The sequence below is a fragment of the Denticeps clupeoides genome, chromosome 3 (genome assembly GCF_900700375.1).
Source record: "Denticeps clupeoides chromosome 3, fDenClu1.1, whole genome shotgun sequence".
NCBI lineage: Eukaryota > Metazoa > Chordata > Actinopteri > Clupeiformes > Denticipitidae > Denticeps > Denticeps clupeoides.
The window spans coordinates 33,134,091-33,157,875 of record NC_041709.1 but is presented as its reverse complement, the minus strand read 5'-3'; the positions used below and the strand labels follow the sequence as shown (position 1 = coordinate 33,157,875).

Sequence of the window (23,785 nt, the reverse complement as noted above, 5' to 3'; positions counted from 1 at the left end):
ATGTTGAAGAGTCTGTAGCACATAAAGCAGCCCGTGCAGACAAAACACTGGTTTTCCATATTTAAATCCTAGATGACGAATGGCAAAATTGTGCATCGGTGGAAAACGTCTTTCTTACCTTCACATTTTCATTTTCATGCAATGAGGAGTGGAATGAGGCTAAGTTAAAGTTACATTTTAATTGTTAATTGCTTTGTTTTTGAACTCTAACACCGATTATTTTTGAAAATGAGTTTTTTCCTTTTCCAAGAACAACTGCACATCAACACAAGTCAAATCATCACTGCGTATTTCCTGCTGTTACTGCTGTTAATAGACATGAAATGTATATGGGTCAAACGGATCATCCATGAACTGATGTTAAAAGGTCAAATGCACTCAAGAATTCTACAAAATGGGGTGTTAGTGTCCTAGTGGGTAACACGCTTGCCTATGGACCAGAAGACCCAGGTTCAAATCCCACTTAATACCATTGTGTCTCTTGAACAAGACACTTAACCCTGAGTGTGTGGGGACTACATTTGCATTTACATTTATGGCATTTATCAGACGCCCTTATCCAGAGCAACGTACAATCAGTAGTTACAGGGACAGTCCCCCCCTGGAGCAGCTTAGGGTTAAGTGTCTTGCTCAGGGACATGATGGTAGTAAGCGGGATTTGAACCTGGGTCCTAGTGTTACCCACTAGGCTACTACCACCTCCAGGGCTACAGGTGTCTCCAGGGGGACTGTCCCTCTAACTACTGATTGTAAGGCGCTCTGGATAAGGGCGTCTGATAAATGCTGTAAATGTAAATGTACAAAAAAAGCAACAAACATTAAGGAACCTTTAACCTAATTTTACAGACAAGAGTGACTGGTCCTTTCTTTCATGTCCTTCAGCTTGTCCTGCTTCTGTATATCATCATTGTTGCTGAGTGTCAGTCACCTCTCTACCCTAGATGGGGACGTGACAGTTACAAATTCATGGATGTTCTGTTTTGCATGTGTGTAAGAGAGAATGTGGAACTCACGCAAACCTGTCTCACACACACCTGTCCTGAGGTGAACTGAGACTCGTTTTTAATAAAATGATGGACGGTATGTGGTGTGCGTGTGGTGTCGGTATATAAGTCTCTCTGAGTTTGGATCAGATGCACTTTTCTAACAGGACGACTAGAGAAGGACCCTCAAGTCCAGCACACAGGTGAGCAACGCACAACATTTTTGTAAAGAGATTCAACTATAGAGCAGAAAATAATTGTTTTTTATTGTCACTATACGCATGTACAATGATTTAAAACAGCAGCTCCTTTACTGCAGACACATTGAAATAGAACAAGAAAAATACAATAAGGTGTCAAAGTGACAAGTGACAGCACAATATACATGTGGGAAGAATAAATACCTGAGAAGGGTTTATGTGTGGGTATGTGTGTGGGATGCACATTGCACATTGTTTTCAGAGTAGGACAGTACAACGATGTTGGACAGTATGAATAATGGTATTGTACAGTATACAGATATTGCCCAGAATTTCAAGGCAAAATAAATATTATTCTTAATTTTGCACGGCTGGAGAACCGAAGGAAGGAAGTCCGGGAGTTTGGGCTTAGGACTGTGAAGTCAGTGCATGTGTAAGTGTTTATTCTTGAGACTGTTTGTCCTTGTGATGCACCTGTACAGAGTCAGATTCAGTCAGAACACTTGCTGCTGCCGACAGAAACACTGAGTAGCCTCTGACAAGGAAAGGAAAAGGAAGTCCAGGGAGTTTCAGAACATTCATTAACAGCAACGATATACCAGAACGAGCTGAAAACCAGGACCTGAAAACCAGGACCAGTCACATGGTGTTGGGAAATTTGGATGAAAGTGTTTGGCATGTGCCCAGAAGCAAAGCCCAGGAATGAGGAACAGGGACGGGAACAGAACATTGTCTAAAAACATGAATGATGGGTTTTGTATAGGCAAGCAAGAAAATGAATTTGAACCCTGCCGATTCCCTATAACAATAAAGCAATAAAGCACTTTTTTTAAATTATGAATTAATTTGCATTTTCATGAATAAAATAAGTATTCAATCCCATATCAATCAGCAAGCTTTCTGGCTCCCAGTTGCATTTTAACAGGTAAAGAGCTGACACTTGTCACCTGTATAAAAAAAATTGTCAATTTACCCAGATGCAGTCAATTTATCCAGATTTCAAACTCTGCACCATGGCCAAGACCAAGGAGCGTGGGTCAGCAGGGTGAACAGCACTGGACTGAGAAAACAGCCCTGCGGAGCTCCAGTGCTCAGTGTGGAGGTGCTGCAGATGCTGTTCCCGATCCGGACAGACTGGGGTCTTTACTTTACTTTACTTTATCCAAAGTGACTTACAAGAGGAAGATACCAGCAATTCTCATTCGATTTCTATAGATGTTGAGTATCAGCTAGTCGAGTGGAGGAGGGCAAGTTGTTCCACCAGCCAGGGACAACGAAGGAGAACAGAGTCGATTGGGATTGGAGACCCCGTGAAGAGGGAATATTCAGTCTCGTTTCGTTTGCAGATCTGAGAGGGCGTGCAGGTGGCTAGTAGTGTGTTTGTATAGGAGGGTGCACTTCCATTTATAGCCCTGTAGAGGAGCATCAAGGATTTAAACTCAATGCGAGCAGCTACTGGGAGCCAGTGGAGAGAGGTGAGAAGAGACGTGTGTGTGTTTCGGCTTATTTAAGATGAGGCGGGCTGCCTGTTGCGAGAGAAAAGGCCGAATCTTGCCAATGTTGTAGAGAGTGAACCTGCAGGATCTGGAGATCGCAGCAACGTGATGGTTCAGACCCAGTTTGTCGTCAATCCAAACTAATCCATGAGCATAATCCATCCAGGTCTCTCAGTCAGGAAGTCCAAGATCCAGTTGCAGAGGGAGGCTCAGCTTCTCGACCAGGTGCTGAGGTTAAATGGTGTTGAATGATGAACTAAAGTCTAAGAACAGCATTTGTGCGTATGTGTCCTTATTGTCCAGCTGAGTGAAGGTCAGATGCAGGTCAGTGGAGCGGTTCAGACGATTGCAGCGGGTCCAGGGTGGAGGGTCCAGCCTCTCGAAGCACTACATCATGATGGGTGTGAGTGAAACAGGACGACACCGAAGCCTTTTTTTGGCACGGACACGATGGTGGTGGCCTTGAGACACGTTGGAACGACGGCGGTGCTCAATGAGATGTTGAAGATATTGATGAGAACATCTGCCAGCTGGTTTGCACATCCTCTGGGCATCTTCCGGGGACGATGTCTGGTCCAGCAGCCTCTCATGAGTTAACACTGCGAAGAGTTTTCCGCCACGGTTCGACCCAGCACCTGATTAATGGGAAGTTGCCATCCGGTAGGGATGGGACAGAGGTTTTAGTCCTGTAGTTTGTAGACGGCCTGCAGGCCCTGCCACATGCACCCTGTGTCTCCGCTGTCCTGGAAGTGACTGTGGATTTTCGCTTCACGCTTTGCTCCTCTGAGGTTGATGGTGTTGTCACCGTTGGTTGCAGCCTCCCTGAACATAGGGCTGTCAGTGCACTCAAAAGGAGCAGAGATGGCTCCTGCTGGCCAGGTTCTCACCTGCTTCAGAACCAATTTTGCGCCTCTGACGATTGGTCTGTATGCTGGAATAACATGACAGCCACGTGGTCCGATTGTCCCAGCATGTACTGGGCGGGGCAAGAATTATTTGAGTGAATAAGATCCAGTGCATTTTGATTGAAATCTCCAGCAACAACTACCATTCCACCAGCGTGTGTAGTCTGTTGTTCCCTATAAGCCCCATAAATTTCTCACACCTGCCTAAAGGATAAGCAACTACAGACTTGCATCGCTTACCTAAAAGCCATTTTAGGGAGAATAATATTGCCTAGTAGACTGCTCAGTGTCAGTTTGCCTATTTGACCCGTATTTTTTATCCCAGCAGGATCTACATTTTCTCTGCACCACGATGGCTGATTTCCCCCCAAAAAACGTCTCCATCATCGATGGCAACTCTATCCCAGCCCTTCCCGGTGCTGATAACTCCTCATTAGACGGCTGCGATTATTCTAATGATAAGCGCTACTCCATGCAGTCCATAGAAATATTATCTTGTCTTCTGGGATTCCCAGCCAACCTGAGGGTGTTGTGGATCCTGCTGTGGGCCCGGGTGGAGTGGTCGACCTCTGACCTCTATACTGGCAGCCTAGCCTTCATGGATGCAATGAACTGCTTGTGTCTCCCAATTGATGCAATAATGTATGATACTGAGACTGTCAGTGACTCAACTTCCATCTTAGATTTTGTTTACTACCTGAATGAGTTGGGCGTGCCGCCTCTCCTGGCCTGTATCTGTTTGGACCGTTACGTAGCGGTCCTGCACCCGACCACCTTCATGCGTCTCCGTGACAACAAGCTAAGGATCCTCACCACCGTGGTGATATGGTCCTGTGCTCTGTCCTACTCTTTATTTGTAGTAATAGATGACAGTGAAAATGTGAAGTATTACATCTCATTCACAGTTTTCATTGGTTGCTTCCTCCTCATCATCTTCTGCAACCTGTCGCTGCTCAAAGCCCTGATGGACTCTGGCCCCGTGGCCCGCGACAGCATGCACCCTGTGAAGAAGAGAGCCTTCATCACTGTGCTTATCATCTTCATGATCATCACTGTCAGCTTCCTCCCTGATGTAATCTTATATGTTTTTAACATGGTTATGATTAATTCTGACAATATTAATATTTACCCCTGTGTGTTCCCTGCATGCACTGCCATATTCGTCCTCAGAAGTGCCCTTCAACCCCTCTTCTTCCTCTACCATGCCAGAAAGCTGCCCTTCATGTCCTCCACAAAGTCCAACTGCTGTGGGAGGTAGGAAATATATTCACTGGAAACTGAATATACTAGTGTATATATAATAATATACAATTATAATAATATACACTTAGGCCATAACCTTAACTTTGAATTTATTTTTGTATATTTAAAATGAACATTTTCATTTACTCAGCTGTAAAACAAGCTTGATCAAATTAAACACGACAGTTAACCCTTTTAAAACTACATGTTTGACTCTTGTGTTTAACTTCATATTAATGTGTGTAGAAATTAATAATCTCATAATAGTTTAAAATAGGAAATTACCTTATCTTACCAAATAAAACATAGATCGAGTTTATATATTTTTATATATGCAATAAACAAATGAAACACAAATAAAACACAAAAGCCTATTATTATAAAAGCCTGTATTAAAACTGATTTTTTTTATTTTATATTTTCATTTTTATTTCACTAATCTTCTTCTTGTCCCATGAGGGTCACTTTTTCACTGTTACGGTGGCCTACTTCCATGCCAAAAAATAAATGGACACTTTACACAAAGTGTAAACCAAATATTTTATTGGAAACTTCACACTAAGGGAACAAACAATGTTGAGAAATACAGGTAGATAGTTTTTCCATCATGTACACCACCAGGAAGGCCCATAACTGGTCCCAAATGTATTCTGTAGCAGGACAACTAGTCTAAACATAGATTGTAAAGAAGAACAAGGATGTTTGAAAGTGATGATATGACTCTGTGTGGGATTATATGAAGAGACAGGAGCTTCTGAGACAGCCTACAGGCTCAGAATATCTGTGGTACTGTGCATAGAGCAATAGATGTTTTCAAGGCAAAGAATGCTCACACCAAATTGTAATTATTTTGTATAGATTTCTCTTCTCATGCATTTCAAGGTCTTAGTGTGGCAGGCTTGAAGACAAGACATGTTTTTTATTTGATTTATCCTGGTTTTCCGTGTTTTTCCAACCCGTTGACATCACCGACAAGTCCAGTGTGTTGGATCATAGGTCTCGGCGAGGCCTATGGCCTCCGGGTTGCTAGGTTCAACGGTTACCTGCAAGGAGCCAAAAGCATGTCGAAAGACAAGAATAAATGGTCTGTCATACTGACAGGCCCAAATTATAGCCAAAGAAATGACACCAACACCTAGGGAACATTACACAAAGTTAAAGTTTCATAAAAATACTCATAACCCAAAACAGACATCCTATATTGAGGCGATGTAGCACATGCAGTGACCAAATGAGGAAACTTTTCACCTTGTAAAAAAAAAGCATTCAAAAACCACAGACATCCATTCAGTATTATAGACCTGAAAAAAAAAACCTGGATGAAAAACAATTTCAGAATATTGATGCATTATCAAAATCCATTAGAAATCTTTACATTGGTTTTAAAACCAAACACGTCTCATAAAACGATCACTGAATTTGTGTCATTGTGCCAACACACATCTCATTGTTATTCACGTTAATTGAAATATATATTCAACACACACATACAGGTTGTTCTCAACCATATTGTACCTCTTAGATTCCACTCATGGTGGTGCTATTGCCCTTATCAAGGCAACATCTGCACGAAGCAACCAATATGTCATATTTTGCAGAGATGTCTCCTTTGTTTCAGGTCTTAGTGTGGCGGCCTTGAAGACAAGACATGTTTTTTTGTTTCGTTTTTTTTTCCAGGTTTTCTGGGTTTTTACAACCCCCCCTTAACTGCATTGACAAGTCAGGTCAGATATGTTGGATCGTAAGTCTCGGCGAGGCCTCTGCCAAACTGACAGGCCCAAATTATAGTTAAAGTTACAATAGCCAAAGAAAAGACACCAACACCTAGGGAAAATTACACAAAGTTAAAGTTTCATAAAAATACTCATAACCCAAAACAGACATCCTATATTGAGGTGATGTAGCACATGCATTTACATTTACAACATTTATCAGACGCCCTTATCCAAAGCGACTTACAATCAGTAGTTACAGGGACAGTCCCCCCCCCAGAGCAATTTATGGTTAAGTGTCTAGCTCAGGGGCACAATGGCAGTAAGTGGGAATTGAACCTGGGTCTTCTGGTTCACAGGCGAGTGTGTTACCTCCATGGCTACTATCACCTTGTGCATGCAGTGACCAAATGAGAAAACTTTCCACCTTATAAAGTAAAAGAAGCATCCAAAAACCACAGACAGACACATACAGATTGTTCTCAACCATATTGTGGTGCTATTGCCCTGATCAAGGCAACATCAGCACAAAACAAGCAAAAGAAAAGAAAGACGATAATAAAATAACCTCAGTGTGCGCGAACAGGCAGAGTTGGGGGGCGACACGATGGGTTGAATCTACGAAACAGTTCACCACTGACGAAACGAGTTTCTAAAATTGTGGTGTAAAATATGACTTATTTTTTTTTATAAATGCCAGAAAGATCCACAAGTGCAATCAGGCATGTAGGAAGCCAATGACGTGACCAATGTTTCATCACCTTGAGAAAAACAGACAACTCTAAAAAAAAAAAACAGATAGATGTCCCTCAACAAAAAGGGTTTGGTAATTCGAAAGAAAACCAACAAGTGAATAATGCAAGTTAATAAATGAATTATACTGGTTGGATCTGATTGTTGCAAGTGTCATTTACCCCTCGTAATTAAGACCTAGCATGTGAGCAAATGTCTGTCGCCTATAATGGGTGGCTCAGCCATTCATTTATTTTTCTATATGTAGCCCTTGATGAAAAAATGAAAGTTTGAACAGCCCTGATAATGAGCCCAACGTAATCTTCCTTTATCTTCTCTTTATCTGGGAAATGGTCACCGACGTTGAGACCCCAAACCCTGCATAAAGAGGCTGAGTAAAGCGCGTGCGGAAAGTGTGCAGGTGGGTCAGTGTGCCGGAGGAAACGCTGTAGAACGTCAGCGTGCCTTCCCCATGGCTCAGAAACACTCCAACTTTGCCAGACTTGGACCGCACGCTGGCGCTCACTATTGTGCTTTTGCTGTCGTGGTTGGCAGCGTAACTCTTGGTAAAGCAGTCGAGGCTCCAGGACGCGGTGTTAGATCCAAGCTTGCAGTCTTCCCCGCAGATTGCCTCATACGCCACGCCGATCGTGGCACTTCCCGTCCAGTCCACTTCCCAGTAGTGGCGACTAGTCAGTCTCTCCTTGCAAAGCACCTGCACACAATGGCGGAAGCGCTTCGGGTGGTGTGGGTAGCTCTGCTCCGCACTGCTCCACGTCACTTTCCTTTCGGAGCAGGAGAGCTTTGGATGTGCAGTGCATTGGTTCAACGTCAGAGTGCATGCATCTGCGGTGCAGAGGAGGGGATAAAAGTGAAAGGAAAACGCTGAAATCACTTCCATTTACACTGCAAATCAGCATTCACAAAAAATCTGGGCTAATTCAGATATAGCTTTCGTCCCTTTATCCATGTCAGAAGCTGCGGTTTTACTTTTTAAACTGCATGGAACTTAACTTCATGAGAGAAAAAAAGCGCACACACACACACACACACACACACATATATATATATATATATATAAAATAAAAAAAACAGACGACCAAAAAGAAAATGTTACTGAAATTTTACTGTGGTTAAGTGTGGTTAACACTGCCAGTATTTTGGCCAGCATATAAAGATTACAGGACTTACATTTCCGCAATCCAGACTTCATCCAGCATTCTGCATCATCGTCCACACTAAATTGAAGACATGAATTCGATTTTAAGTGATCTTACAGTAGATTTTTTAGGTAAATGTTTACCTTTATTGTTGGCAGAAATCTTCGGTTAGAGAAAAAAAAATTACAACTTAAAAAATTTAACATTAATTTCCACATTTCTTTGGTATGGTTACTAATGACATTAATTATGAAACATGAGCTTAAATATGGAAAGAAGCATCAATTCAAACAAATCAATCGTCAGTCCATAAAATGAACTACCCACATGAGTCTGCACCGGGCACCTCTGAGCAGCTGAACTCCAGTCTCTTGGAGGAAGTTTTTACTCAGATCCAGCTCCTTCAGTTTTTGGAGGACTTTCGGTTCACGGGACAAATGGCGACAGCCTTCCTCGGTGATGCCGCAGAATGCAAGCCTGCACACAGGGAGCACAAAAATGGAAATCTGCTGTTTATTCAAATTCCGAATAGGAATGATCATAAATAACACCACCAATTTTCTATTTCTAGAATTTTTTTTCCGCCCTGGGTTTCTGTGTGGGTCTCTCTGCTGAAACGTCTCTGCAACATCACGTGGACATCTCTACCCTCTACCCTGGAAGGGCGTCCCTCTGTGTATCACTCCTTTTTTTTCTCTCTTCTAGAGTTTTTCATTGTGCGCAGGGTCAAGGGTCAAGTGTCGGGGGTGTCAACTGTAGGGCCTGTCAAATCCCATTGAGACATACTGTATGTGATTATGGGATATATAAGAAATAAATGTTGTTGTTGTCTACTCGGGGGTCCTGGAGAAGAGGATCCGTTGCATAGTCTAATCTTGGATTCAGTGAAAGTGAAGTGATTGTCATTGTGAAACACTGCAGCACAGCACACGGTGCACACAGTGAAATGTGTCCTCTGCTTTTAACCATCACCCTTGGTTAGCAGTGGGCAGCCATTACAGGGGAGCAGTGTGTGGGGACGGTGCTTTGCTCAGTGGCACCTCGGCGGATCAGGATGCGAACAGGCAACCTTCTGATTATGGGCCGCTTCCTTAACTACTAGGCCACCACTGCCTCAGGAGGAGCAGTGTGGTATTCATCCTGTTACTTGAAGTTACTCCTTGTCATAACATCTGTCGGACTCCAATCATGTCTCTCCTGTTTGTTGCGCCCTGGTCTCTATCTGGTCTCTATTCACCACTATTGGAGCCTACCCTACATTTAGAGAGGAAAGGAGCAATATGACTGATATGGTGTGTACGGTGTCTTTTCCTTTTTGCATGCAAAAATGAAAATGGCACTGATACACTTTCGTTATTCATAGTGATAATGTATACATTTACAGCATTTGTCAGATGCCCTTATCCAGAGCGACTTACAATCAGTAGTTACAGGGACAGGCCCCCCTGGAGACACTCAGGGTTAAGTGTCTTGCTCAGGGACACAATGGTAGTAAGTGGGGTTTGAACCTGGGTCTTCTGGTTCATAGGCGAGTGTGTCACCAAATAGGCTACTACCACCCTATTATATGTTGGACAAACACTTCTTTCTAGCCATGAAGACTATGGACATAGTCAGACTATGTTAACAAAGTTCATTTTTATATAAACTGAATTAAAAAAAAACTGAGACACTAAACAAGTGCACTTTCAGTCATAAATTAACCATATTGTAGCCATATTGTAGATTTCACATTAAAGAATAACGAATGTGATCATTTCCATTTACATATTTAAAAAAAACATTTATTAAGGCATTTTTCATTAATACTTAATAGGCTGTTTCTCAGGATTGACTGCAGCTGGGCTCATTACCGGTGGCCAATCCTAACAATGCATAAAAGCCGGAGATTTCCGCCCCTTCGGAATCTCCGGCATTGTGAACTTGGTTATGAACTTGACTTCCGTTAGTGAATGTGTTTATGTTTTGAGTTCTGCCGATCGTCACACGCCTGCGGGTTTGTTTATGTTCTTTTCTTAAGTTAAATTGTTTTCGGCCACCGCGCCACTGTTTATTTGTTTATTGTTTGTTTTATAATAAAAAAACCCGTTCCCAGCATGCCACACCTCTGCGCTTCCCCTCCCTCGTCAGTCCGTAGTCGTGACAGAATGCCGGAGATCTACCCAAAAGCGCCTCTTTTGGGTAGATCTCCGGCATTCTGTCACGACTACGGACTGACGAGGGAGGGGAAGCGCAGAGGTGTGGCATGCTGGGAACGGGTTCCCAGCATGCAGAGGTCTGAAAGTAAGAAGCAGAGAAGAAACACCGCGAAGGACACAACTAGCGTGGGCGCCGGGCGAGAGACACGCCGGCCATTCTAGTGGAGTTGTTTCTCCCTGATGAGATATGGCTCACCCCGGGGAGAATCCGCGTAACCCGGAAGCGACAACGTCGGCGGGTGAGGGGGCGGAGCGAAGACAATGGCATCGACAGCAGCGAGGAAGTGACGTGGGCAGCGAGCGCAGAGGATGCAACCCCCACGATCTTCGCCATGTCGAGCCAGGAACTCCGCGCTCTGCTGGCAAGGTTCCCTGTGGACTGGGACAACACGAACGATGACGACGAGAGCACAGGAGACGCGAGTTGGGCTCCGCCCATCATGCCCGTCCCGAATTGTCGCAAGGTCCGTGGGGACCCACGTCACTTCCAGGGGTGTGAGAGACGACCACAGCAGCGTTCCTCCAGCGAGGAGATGGGCAAGCTCCAGCCCGAATGACCAGAGTACTGCCCATGGGAGCTGATCGCGCCATGGGTCCAGGATGTCCACAGGGTGGACGACCCTCGGAGTCACCGGTGGGAGGACAGGGATGACGAAAGCGGCGATGACGTGGATTTTCTTTGGGCGGCCGACCCGCCTTCCCTCTGCCCAGAGGTTCCCCAGCGGAATGACCCACGCCTGCTGGAGAAGACGTTCACCCCCCTCCACGCCACACACCCACCACCATCTCCATCGACGTGTCCAGCCCTGTGCGGGACAGCCCAATGGTCCTGGGACCCTTCAGTGGGGCAGCAGACACAGTTGAGATCACCACCATCCTCGCGTGTCTGCCTGGGTCAGCATGGGGCTGGAGTGCAGCCCTCTGGCAGCAAGGAGAGACTGACAGGAGTTTTCGGGACTTCCTGCAGAGACTGAGGGTGGAGTTTGATCGGCCAGAGCCTGAGCCAGGGATTGAACTCTGCCCCTCCACCACATCCAGCACCAGTCAGGATCCAGGGCAAGAAGACCCAGCAGTGGCGGGCAACGAGAAGGTCGCGCCTCCCGAGATCCTGGCTGTGCCCCCTGAGGAGGTTCTGGAGTGCCCAGAGAGGGAGCCAGACGACCCTCTCTTCAGTCTGTCTCTGTCTGTGTGTGTGTGCGTGGCATTTGTGTCTGTATGTCGCCCCCACTTCCCCTCTTTTTGTCCACCAGATGGCGAACCAGCCGCGGAGCCAACCCCTTACCTGACTGCACTGGTCCAAGACGAGGTGGACGAGCCCCAAGGTACCCCTAAGTCCAGTCGGGGGGGTGCTGGACTTAGAGGGTATGCTTGTCCCAACGGACGCAGAAGGGGCTAGCCATATGGTCTGGCAATGCTCCCCCATTGGCACCAGGGGCGTGCAGTGAGAAGGGCTGCACGTGCCGAGAAGGTATCAGCCTGGGATGCCTGGAACAGTCACCGGAGGCTCCGGGAGCCAGCCCGAGAGACCGGGGCCGCCACGCCTGACCATGCCGGGGAGCCAGCCCGAGGGACCCAGGCCGCCATGCCGGACCACGCCGGGGAGCCAGCCCAAGGGACCAGGGTCGCCACGCCTGACCACGCCGGGCCCGAGGCACCGGGGCCTCCAAGGGGAGGATACAGCAGGGCCCCGCTGCCTCCACTGATGGTACTGCTGAGGCTCTGCAGACGTAGCCCTTGGAGGGGGGGCTTTGTCAGGATTGAATGCAGGTGGGCTCATCACCGGTGGCCAATCCTGACAATGCATAAAAGCCGGAGTTTTCCGCCCCTTCGGAATCTCCGGCATTTTGGTGAACTCGGTCATGAACTTGACTTCCGTTAGTGAATGTGTTTTGTGTTTTGAGTTCTGGCAATCGCCACACACCTGCGGGTTCGTTTAAGTTCTTTTCTTAAGTTAAATTGTTTTCGGCCACCGTGCCATTGTTTATTTGTTTATTGTTAATTTTATAATAAAACCCTGTTCCCAGCATGTTCTATCAAAATAACAGTATTTTTCTGCTGACTTGATAGATCCTTTAAGGGATTTTACTAATGTGAAATTAAACAGTAAAATATCTGGATTTTTCTGCTGAACTCGTAGTTTTAATTAACAGGTCTGTAAACAATGTGTAAATTAATGGCTGGAGAGCCTCGGGTGTCTTTATTACGTTTCAAACGGATGCCTAAAGATCAGAAACGGACCAGAAGTGTAAGATGGGACAATCTGCAGGACCACATACTTCTGCAGCTTTTGTCTTGTGGAGAGGCCCATAACCTCTTTGTTCTCCATAGCTTTGTCAAAATGGCATTACAGCATTTAGCAGCCTTCCCCTGAGCAAAAGGTGCAAAGAGCCAGCCATTTGCTCTCTTGGTCTGCCCCAGACGGGAGACACCGAAGGGCGTGACAGAACAGAAACAACAAATTCTGATTGGTCTGTGGCAAATTCCGGGGTGTCAAATGTATAAAAGGAATTTCTCTTGAGGTCTCTGGACTGCGGGGACTCTTCCCATCAAACCCTGAGTTTTTTCTATTTACCTATTTTTCTCCTGGCTTTTCTCTCTATCTATCTTTTCTACCTTTTTTTACATACAATATTCACATGTAACTGCAATAGTAATCTACTGGGGTTAATAAATTATTCAACCTGTTCATCCTTTTAACCTCTATTTTGCCATGCCTCTTTCTGCCAGGTAACATCAAGTGGAAGTGGTTTTAATACAGTGCTTTTGTCTGTAGAGAGAGTTTTATTCTATTCTCCACAGTTTTACAGAAGCTAATATTCCCAAAGAGAATATCAAAGCGAACCTCAGTATCTCCAGTCTACAGTTTGGACTGCACAGCGCAGAACTGATTATCGCCACTCCAGCATCTTGAATGTCGTTGTCACTGAGGTCGAGCTCTCGCAGGTGCGAGCTGGGGGATCGCAGAGCCGAGGCCACCGCTTCACAGGAAACCTCGGTGAGTTTGCACCCAGAAAGTCTACGAGAACATGGCAACAGTCATATAAATGTGAAAAGCAGATGTAGAAGGTAGACACCTGGATATTCACAAACGTACGTACATGGCCTTCCTGCAGCACATCACAGCTGGGACCAGCCTCTTACGACCCTCGTCTGAGGTGTTGTATTTCCTCAGGTCAAACTCTTCCTGCACATTTTCAGACAGCTGAAGCATGTAGACCAGTCCTGAACAATGTGCGAGGGACAGGTATTTGGCTGAGCTCCGCTCTGAATCAAGGAACTCTCGGATTTCTACGTGAACGGACGAGTCATTTATCTCACTAAGACAGCGAAACAGATTAATGCACCTCTCAGGGGAGATGTTCCTCCTTTGCATCACTTTAAGGTTTCGGATAATCTTCCTCATAGTCTCCGGGTCACTCTGGGTGCGTGGCAGTAGGCCCTCCAAAACCTTCTGATTTGACTCCAGTAAAAAGCCATGAAGGAAACAGACTAAGAGGTCCAGGTGGCCATTTTTGCTGTCCAAGGCCTTGTTAATCAGTGCCTTCAGTAGGCCATCGAGGGATGGAGGTTCAGGTAGAGATTTGGTCTTAACAGCAAGGATCGATCTCAGTGCTGCACGGTCCTTGCTTACATACGAGTGAAACACGTAGAAAGCGGCAAGAAACTCCTGAATGCTCAAGTGCACAAAAGAATATGTCACTTTCTTCAGAAAGACTACATTCTCCTTAATGACCTCGGTAAACAAACCATACTGATGCAAGGCCTTCATATCGATTCCACATTCTGTCAGGTGTTTTTGGTCAAAATTGAGATTGCCCTTCTCCAAATGGACAAAAGCCAGCTTCGACAGTTTCAGAATCCATTCCCTGTTGGACATCAGATCATGCTGTGCGTCCGTCTGCATTTCACTCTCCTCTTCATACTTCTGCTGCTTGATAGCTGTCTGAATCAGCAGGAAATACGAGTACATACTAGTCAGTGTCTTGGGGATTTCCTGATCCAGCATTTTTCTCATCACGGTGGCCAAAATCCAGCAGAACAGCGGTATCTGACACATGATGTAGAGCAATCTTGAGCCTTTGATGTTTGAGATGATTTGGTCGGCCATCTTCTGATCTCCGAGGCTGATTTTGAAGAATTCTTGTCTCTGTTGGTCATTGAAGCCTTGGATTTCAGTCACCCGGACAATATATGTCATGAGCTTCGGACCAATGGCTGCTGGCCGTGATGTAATCCAGATACGAGCATTGGGCAAAAGGTCTCCTTTAATCAGACTTGTTATCAGCACACCAATCGGTTGTGCCGTGTTCTCATCACACACTGAACACTTTTGGAAGTCCAGACGAATTCTGCTTTCATCCAGACCGTCGAAGATAAAGACGGTTTTGTTGTTGACGTAAAAATCTTTGAATTCTCGAACCGCAGGGAAGTAGTCGCTGAGGAGTGAGTGAAGGGTGAGGTGGTCTGAAATTGAATTAAGTTCCCGCAATGGAAGAACGAACACAAACTTCACGTCCTGGTTAGCTGTTTCTTCTGCCCAGTCATGAATGAACTTATGCACAGAAACAGATTTTCCGATGCCGGCTACTCCTCTGGTCAGAACAGTTCTGATATTATTGCCACCGAATATGTCATTGCAGTCAATTTCTGCCATTTCACATTTTGGGCTTCTGGAGCCTGTGTCCATCTGAGCGATCTCATGCTCACTATCCAGAGCATCACAACTTACTTCTGTGATGTAGAGTTTTGTGTAAATGTTACTCAGTGATGTTTTACGTTGTCCACTGCCTTCGTATATGGCATTAAACTTCTTTTTCATGTGGTCTTTGTGAGTACTGATCACAGTTTGTAGTAAATTATCTATTTGAAACAAAAAACGTCAATTAATTTCAAAATGTCATCTAGTTATATAATTTCCAATACTGACTACTAAATTAATGTAAGAGAGATGGTTACACAAAAGTACAGAATACATTTTTTAATGAAGCTTATTTAATACTATTACAGTCAAAACTAGTAGTGTGCGATAAATAAATATATTTAGTCATACATAAATAACTAGCATGTCTCACTAGCTCCTCAAACATATAAAACAAACCAAAACGGAATCAGTAACCTTGCAAACTACAATTCCGTAGGATTAGTGCCATTTTTTCGGACTAATATAAACGTTTTCTAGCAAAATGATCATTATTAGGGATGCACCGATACCACTTTTTTTGGAGAACGAGTACGAGTATGAATATTTGAATTTCAGTACTCACCGATAGCAATACAGAGTTCTTATTAAAAACATGATTTAAATTCACAGGTAACAGCTTTAGTTGTATAATTTAACATTAAATTATAGTTGTATAATTTAATTTGGAATTAAGAACATTTATTTAAAATGAAAAGCATGTTGCGTGAAACTCTCGTCTATCCACTGGGAGGTTAGGCTAATTAGCGACACGGGGCTAACACTGCCAGTCCGAATATCTGCGGTGAAACTAAAGGCAGAGGAGTCGTGTAGTTTAGGAAGCTCCGTGTCAGTCATGTAGCGGCGGCTTGGGACATCATATCTGGGCTCCAGAACATGCAGGAGACACAGGAATCCCACATTTTCTACCTCCGAGGGGGGCTGGTCACTCAATGCAATGTACTCGATATTTGCCTGTGTTCTTTTTTGCAGTCCGCCTTAGATTTTTTCGTCTTCATTCAGTTTGAAATAGTTGAAATAGGGCACTCGGCGCCTGTGATTAACCCCTTAAACACCGCTCAAACATGCTCTGGGGACTTTTAAAGATAACAGTATCGGTGCATCCCTAATCATTATGCATTTCATTTATTAAAGTGGGCAGCGGAGTGGTGGCGCCCTGAAGCAGCTGCAGACTGGCTAAACCCCGGAAAAAAGTGCAAAACCATAATCTGGGTGAGATGAAGCATCAAAGTCACACTCAGAGATGATAGAATGAATAGAAATGTACTGGTTTCCTTACCTCTGCATGGGGTAGCTTCTTTTTGCAACTTCTGTAGCTTGTTATTGAGGCCCATTTTCCTCAAAATATCTTTTGTGACCTTCAGTGCTTGGTCAGAATATCTCTCAATAATCTGTTCTGCAATATCTGATGGATCCATACTTTCCAGGTTACCTTTGGGAATTGCAAGTTCTGGTCTGTGACTCAGAAATAACGCAAATCGTTTCAGATCTTTTTTATTCAGATCGTCAAGGACCTCCAAGATACGATCCAGGTCTGTTGAATGTTCCCGGCTGCTCGATTCTGCAGCCATGGCCGAAATCAGTGTTACAAGACGTAACTAATGGCCTAACAGCAGCAGAAATATAAAGTCCAGACGCCTCACATGGGGTTTGAGGTGAGTAATTACTTTACCCTTGTGATGCACTCCCCTTGAGTGCCTGGGTTTTGTCGAGTTTAACTCGCAGGATGGTACGACTGGACTACCTGCTTGGTTCTTCTCGTCGCTGAACGTTCGCCTTCTCCGCTTCCGTTTCCCGCCTGAAGTGTGTTGCCAGTGTTGGCATTTCCATGCCAAATTTACAACATGCGTGATCACAATGAGCAGCCTTCGCGATAATACACATACAAACGATGATCGTGTTTTTATTTATGTACGTGTCCATTTTACGGGACATAATATGTTTTAGTTTTAGTCGTTAGGTCACGATTAGAAAACTCAAACCTGGCAACCGCGTCTGTAACGCTTATCCTAAAACAGAGTTACCAAGTCAATTGCTTACTTCGGCGTTTTAGGGTCACTGATAAAAAAGATACTAATTTCGAGATTATAATTTTGAGATTAAAATTGAAGCATTATGTGAATTAGGTCATAACATTATGACCCATTCGAAACAACGTAAAAGTGAAAGTGAAAGTGATTGTGAAACACAGCAGCACATGGTGACACGTGTCCTCTGCTTTTAACCATCACCCCTGGTGAGCAGTGGGCATCGATGACAGGCGCCCGGGGAGCAGTGTGTGGGGACGGTGCTTTGCTCAGTGGCACCTTGGCAGTTCAGGACTCGAACCGGCAACCTTCCTGTTACATGTTCGTTTTTCCTTTCCCACTAGGCCATCACTGCCATGGCTGAAGTCATCTTTCTGTACAGGAAAATCAGCATTTTCCTGACGTGCCGGTTTCCTGTCCCCGGTGTGGATACACGATTTGGACCGTGCATGCACTTAGGGTTAGGTTTAAGATTAGGGTTAGGTTTAGGCCGTACTATGGTAGTATGCATACCCACACATCCACCATCCAAATCGGATTACCAGTCAGAATTGGGTAATGACCCCTAGATCGATTGTTAAATTGTTTCGCACTGGACCTGTACTTCTGGAGCAACAACTTTAAGGATTTTCCTGATTGTCTCCAGAGATGACATAACCTCTTTGAATGGCTCATAGGTGTGGCCAGCGGTATCCTCATGTAAACTAGTTTAACGTACTGATATAGTGATTCATGTGCTCAGCCCTTTAATTTGAAGGGTTGTAAACGCCACAGTGCACCACAGACTGTCCAGGAGTTGGCAGACGCTTTAGGAGGAGATCCATCAGAAGACCATCCGCCACCTCATCAGGATCATGTCCAGGTGTTGTAGGGAGGTCATACAGGCACGTGGAGGCCACACACACCTCATTGTTTTAAGGACATTACATCAGAGTTGGATGAGCTTGTAGTGTGTTTTCCACTTTAATTTTGAGTGTGACTTCAAATCCAGACCTCCATGGGCTGGTAAATTATCGATGGAATTCAAATTTTTGTTGTCAGCTCCGAATATGTCAAGTATATGTTGTCAAGTACTTAATAAGATTATTTAATTCATTCAGATCTAGGATGTCTTATTTTTGTGTTCCCTTCAGCGTCCTCAAACTAATGATGACATGGTGCTGATGTACCATCAGATTCTACAACTTTTATCTCATAATGCTACGACTTTATTCTCATAGGCCTAATGCTATGACATTAATCTTGTAATATTAAACTTTTTTTTTATCTCAAATTAATTTTTTATCAGTGGCCCTAAAACGGCATCATAATTGCTTGCTTGTGTAAATATGATACATTTTAAGCCTACATATCAATCAGCAGGCAAATAAAAATGGTTGATGAGTATGATATACTGAGTTATGAAGTGAAACAAGTTATAAATAATACTATGAGGTACATGGTTACTTACATTGCCTAGTCTGATAATATATTATTTGCACTGAATGTATGAATGCAGGAACTGATGTAACTGCTTTTATATGCTAATATTCACTGTAGTCTTACTATTGTTGTGGTGGAAAATATTTTCACTGACTGAGACCTTCATCAGGTTTACTCTCTCAACACAAATCCTCTATTATTTTCCGGTGCTGGACGGACCGCAGTGCATTATGGTCCACCGCTAGAGGGCGTCCTAGTCTAATCGAAAATCAGCATCTACAAGAATGACAGACATTTTTACGAATGATGGAACCCATTCTCTGGTGTCCTTTAGTTTTCTACTCTCCTTATTATTTAAGAGCTCGGTTTTGGCCAGAGTGCAAAACGCCACTGAGGTTCCAAAGCACTGTCCCCATCGAGAGAATGCCAAGAGTGTAAAGGGCAGCTATTTTGAAGAACCTAGAATATAAAACATGTTTTCAGTTGTTTTTTTGTTAAGTACATAACTCCACGTGTGTTCACTCATAGTTTTGATGCCTTCAGTGAGAATCTACCAACGTAAATGGTTATGAAATAAAGAAAACACATTGAATGAGAAGGTGTGTCCAGACTTTTGGCCTGTACTGTAGACAAATATATTTTAGTTATAGAACTGTCATGGTTGAAAACATGAATTATTTCAGTACCAACATAAATTGACTCTTTACTTGAATGCACATGATCTGTGTGTTGACAAATTCTTTCATATAGCTGGTCTTACTACAATTTTATTTTACTACTGACACAGGTTTCCAAGTAACCAGGAGTATGTTCAGGTTGCCAAAGCATTGATCCTGAAATACCCCTTTCTGAAGGTCATTGATGGCACTGGCTATGTAAGTTAAACCTGAACACCATTATCTTTCACTGTGATAAATAAGCTTCTAAATGTGTATTTTTTTTGTTTTCTTTTGTTTGCATCCCACCTATAGCATACGTGGCATATGTCGCTTAAACAAAAATTCAAGACTGAGCGTGCACCGTTGGTTGATAACACAGAAGTTCGAAAACACAAAGAGAGGTTTGCACAGTCCTGGAAGTCATAGATGGATCAGCAGCTGCAGAGCCCAAGCAGGCTAGAGCATTTTCAGTGCGCAAGCCATTTTACTTTTTATATTTTATGGTTATTTCCCAGTGAATACTGATGTCCTGTACAACTTTAAAAGACTCCGCTGTGTGTTTCGTGGTTCTTATTGTATGTCGTATTACAAAGGAGCTTGCTGTGGTTGGGGAGGACTCTACTTCCATTAAAGGAGCAATACAAAAAGATGCTGCCTGACATGGTCATCGTGAAAGACCGCATGACCAGAACATTCACATGGAGACGCAGGGATTTCTGTCCTCAGGGGTAAATCAAAATAACCGATTTCATTACAGATTAGGGTGAAATCTTCATGACCCCGTCCATCAAAAATGTGAAAGTCTGATGGATGTGTGAATATGTCGTTGTTTAAGTGTCCTGATGTGGAGTACTTATCACCCTTGACTCTGGATTTTTAAATAATGTTTTTGTCATCGCATAAGATTAGTTATATGATGTGGTGGACTCCATTCATCCTGCTGCAGTGGCAGCCTATCGACGCTTCAGGGCGAACCTCTCAGCAGTGCTTCCCAAGCTCCTTGGTCTAGTCACCCCTGAAAATGATCTACCTTGCAGGTACTGATAACACAGTTGAAGAGATTTTACACTTCTCTTAGAATAATACATAATATAAATCCTACTTTGGTGTTTCAGATCACTTGTAAATTAACAGTTTAAATTGTATTTATTGCATGTGTGTTTGGCGGAAAAGATTGAAAACGTGATGATTCTAGGACAGGTGTCTTGAGCTAAATGTTGTTTGACACAACAGATAGGTCTTTGGTTTCTTTGTGTTCCTGATCATCTTACATGTTTCTTTCTTTCTTTCCCATTTTGTCATTTAGGCTGAGACAAACACTCCCTACCCGACTGCCCAAGTGAAGGTCCAAGGTTGGAAGACTGCTAGTGTAAGAAAAGCTGAACGTGTCATCGTAGTTGATGGGGTTGTGGTGTGCTCCTGTATTGGGATTGAAGAGGCGTTCATTGGCACATTCTGTATGCATTTTGTTTTGAACATGGAATACCCATCCCACCTGGAAAAATACCATGGCTTTCTTCCAGAGGCGCAATGCTCAGATTTTGTTCAATGGAGAGAAGCTGTCAACACCTGTAACTCGTATTACTAACCAATTGTTTGAGCAAAATGACCCCACAACATCAGTGCGCCAAGTGTTTGCGTAGAACGTTTAACCTTACAAAACGAATGCAGCATTTTGGACATCACACGTGGTTTGAAAGACTGTCAGTCATCCTGTTCAAAATATAATTCCTTCAATTCTGCTATAGAATTGGTCCAACATAGACCACCAAGTATGGAAGAACTGTTTGAGGGCCTAAAAAGACAACTTATTTAGATTTATTTTGAAATGCAGGGGAAAAAATGGGTGTACCCTTTCGGTACATCAAGACATCGTTGATGATGCTCAATTTTTGCTTTGCTTCTATAAAAGCAAAACTATGAAACATTTATTTTATATCGTCTTGAAAGGAATGGGTTTAAGCTGTCTGAATGTGAAGAACTTAAACAAGTCATGTCCTCTACATGCTTTTTTTTTTTGTTGTTGTTGACAAAGCTTGTTAATAATTCGATAAAAATAATATGATAAAAAAAATTATAAAAAAACCCCACTGCAAATCAAAAATGGGTTTGATTGAACCAGTCAATTACACACTTTGAACAATGGGACAGTTTTCCTATGTGCCAATCATTACTGTTTCGTGGAAGATGGTACAAATGGTACAAACGCTAACGATGGTGAGGTTTTGCAAGAATACATAGATGGCGAGTACTATAAGCAACACTTGTATTTTCGAGACAATTTTTATGAAGATGAGTTGGAAATCGTAAATCCATTGGGGGCCAGAAGGAATAAGTACAAACTGTGTGCCTTCTATTACACTGTAGGGACTGACAGCAGGATGCGGTTTTATTACACTGCCCTGGCCACAATTTCATGTGACAACCTGCCTGCTCACATGATAGGAGGATTTTGCATGGCATCTGGCATCCTATTCTGAAATGAAAAATACTTTTGTGGAGAGGATTTTGTATTGAGAACCACAGATGTGCATGCTTAACATGTAGTAAGTGCTATTAATGACCGTAAGATGGTTCCTTTATATCTGGTCAAAACAAAATTAAACATATTTTATGTTTTATTTAAAAGACATAAAAGTGTAATATTTGGTTATGTTTGCAATATTTGGATATTGGTTTATTGTCACTTGCAATATTTGCAATACTGTGGTCAGTAGCAGTCGCTAAAGCATTTCACTGCATATCATACCGTGTATGACTATGTATGTGACAAATAAAATTTGAATAAAATTTGAATTTGAAATGTCAGTTTAATGAACTGGACTGTTTTGATGGGACCAAAAGTTTCCCTCCTGACCTCATGCATGCTGTATTAAATGAGGAACTGAAACGGCTGTGCTTTGGGGAAAATGATATAGGAAATAGGCCAGTGCCTTTAACCGAAGAAGCTCTGCAGAATTCTATAGTTGGATCTGCAAGCCAAAAATGGTGTCTCTTCAGGATTTTGCCCATTTTGATGGCTCGTCGAGTGTGTACTTGCTGAGCAGTGAAATTGTAGAGATTATTTTAGCTCCACAAATCAGAAAAGATGACCTTGCAAAATCCCTAAATACTAATCGAAGAGTTTTTAATATGAGACGAGTGAAGTATTTGGAAACGTATTGACCCCCCAAGTGTCATTACTTCCTAATTCATTACCTGCGATTAATTTTGATGCTTGGGCCACTGCGCTACTTATGGTGCATGAGATATGAAAGCAAGCACCAATATTTTAAGGACATGTCAAGATGTAGCAAAAAACTACTAAATGTTACTCACTCTTTATGTGTTCGACATCAGTTCAAACAATGCTGGGAGTTTTCTTACATTTACATTTCATTTTACATTTACAGCATTTACCAGAGCGACTTGGCAACCTTTTGAGTTCTGGCAACCGCCACACGCCTGCTGGCCAGTTTATGTTGTTCCCCGTTTTTGTTTCACTGTTTTAGGCCATCGCGCCGTTTTCCTTTGGTTCATGAATAAATCCTTATTTGCAGAATGTCCCGTCTCTGCGCTTCCTTCCCCCGTCAGCTCGTGTGAAAAATGTGATGGAAGTGTGATGTCAGCTGCAGTTCTGTCGGTGGTGGAGCCAACAATCACGGCAAAATTACAAAAATTACTAAATCATTATTTATTTAATCATAAATATTTTTTTTAGAAACCTGACAATAACACTCGGTTTAAGTAAGTCATGTGTGGCAGTGGGGGGGGCGGGACTTCAGTTTTACACAAGATAACAAATTAGAGGGTGCCTGAGTTTCCCAGAATCCTCTGGGGTGACACAAGTCTATTTAAAACAAATACTTTATTTTTGTATTTTAGAAGATTGTTATTGGTCGGGTTTTTCGGTCTGTTTGCTTCTTTTAGTGATGGTCCATGTTGTTCCTGTGTGAGAGTGAAACTCAGAAGAAGTACTGGAGCTGATTTAGCAGAATTGCAACAGGATTTTAATGATGACGGCTGCAGAGGGACACTTGTTCTGAACTGCCTGAAGTTCTTTCATTTACATTTACATTTACAGCATTTATCAGACGCCCTTATCCAGAGTGACTTACAATCAGTAGTTACAGGGACAGTCCCCCCTGGAGCAAATTAGGGTTAAGTGTCTTGCTCAGGGACACAATGGTAGTAAGTGGGGTTTGAACCCGGGTCTTCTGGTTCCTAGGCAAGTGTGTTACCCACTAGGCTACTACGATTGCATTGTGCAATTCTAGCCTACTTAGATTTATTAAGTTGAGGTAAATTAAACGTTTATTAGTAATTGTACTTGTTTAAGATTTAAATGCATACTTATTAGGTTTTAAAGTG

At 43.2% G+C, this 23,785-nt stretch overlaps 2 protein-coding genes and 1 long non-coding RNA gene across 3 annotated transcripts; 2 read left to right on the top strand and 1 right to left on the bottom strand.

Moving 5' to 3' along the window:
• The first annotated feature begins 3,936 nt into the window (after positions 1-3,936).
• On the top strand, positions 3,937-4,842 carry LOC114785453 (proteinase-activated receptor 3-like). The gene has a single exon (XM_028971731.1). The coding sequence runs from the start codon at positions 3,937-3,939 to the stop codon at positions 4,840-4,842; it is 906 nt and encodes a 301-aa protein (XP_028827564.1).
• Positions 4,843-7,327: 2,485 nt separating this feature from the next.
• Positions 7,328-17,080, bottom strand: LOC114785634 (NACHT, LRR and PYD domains-containing protein 12-like). The gene is made up of 6 exons (XM_028972071.1): positions 16,607-17,080; positions 13,727-15,488; positions 13,471-13,644; positions 8,758-8,907; positions 8,462-8,508; positions 7,328-8,116 (listed from the first exon to the last, which is right to left on the bottom strand). The coding sequence occupies exons 1-6, from the start codon at positions 16,896-16,898 to the stop codon at positions 7,599-7,601; spliced, it is 2,943 nt and encodes a 980-aa protein (XP_028827904.1). The 5' UTR covers positions 16,899-17,080; the 3' UTR covers positions 7,328-7,598.
• LOC114785940 (uncharacterized) lies at positions 12,339-16,857 on the top strand. The gene is made up of 3 exons (XR_003749142.1): positions 12,339-12,395; positions 13,436-13,623; positions 16,815-16,857. It is a non-coding gene; the product is annotated as an uncharacterized LOC114785940 (long non-coding RNA).
• Positions 17,081-23,785: the final 6,705 nt, after the last annotated feature.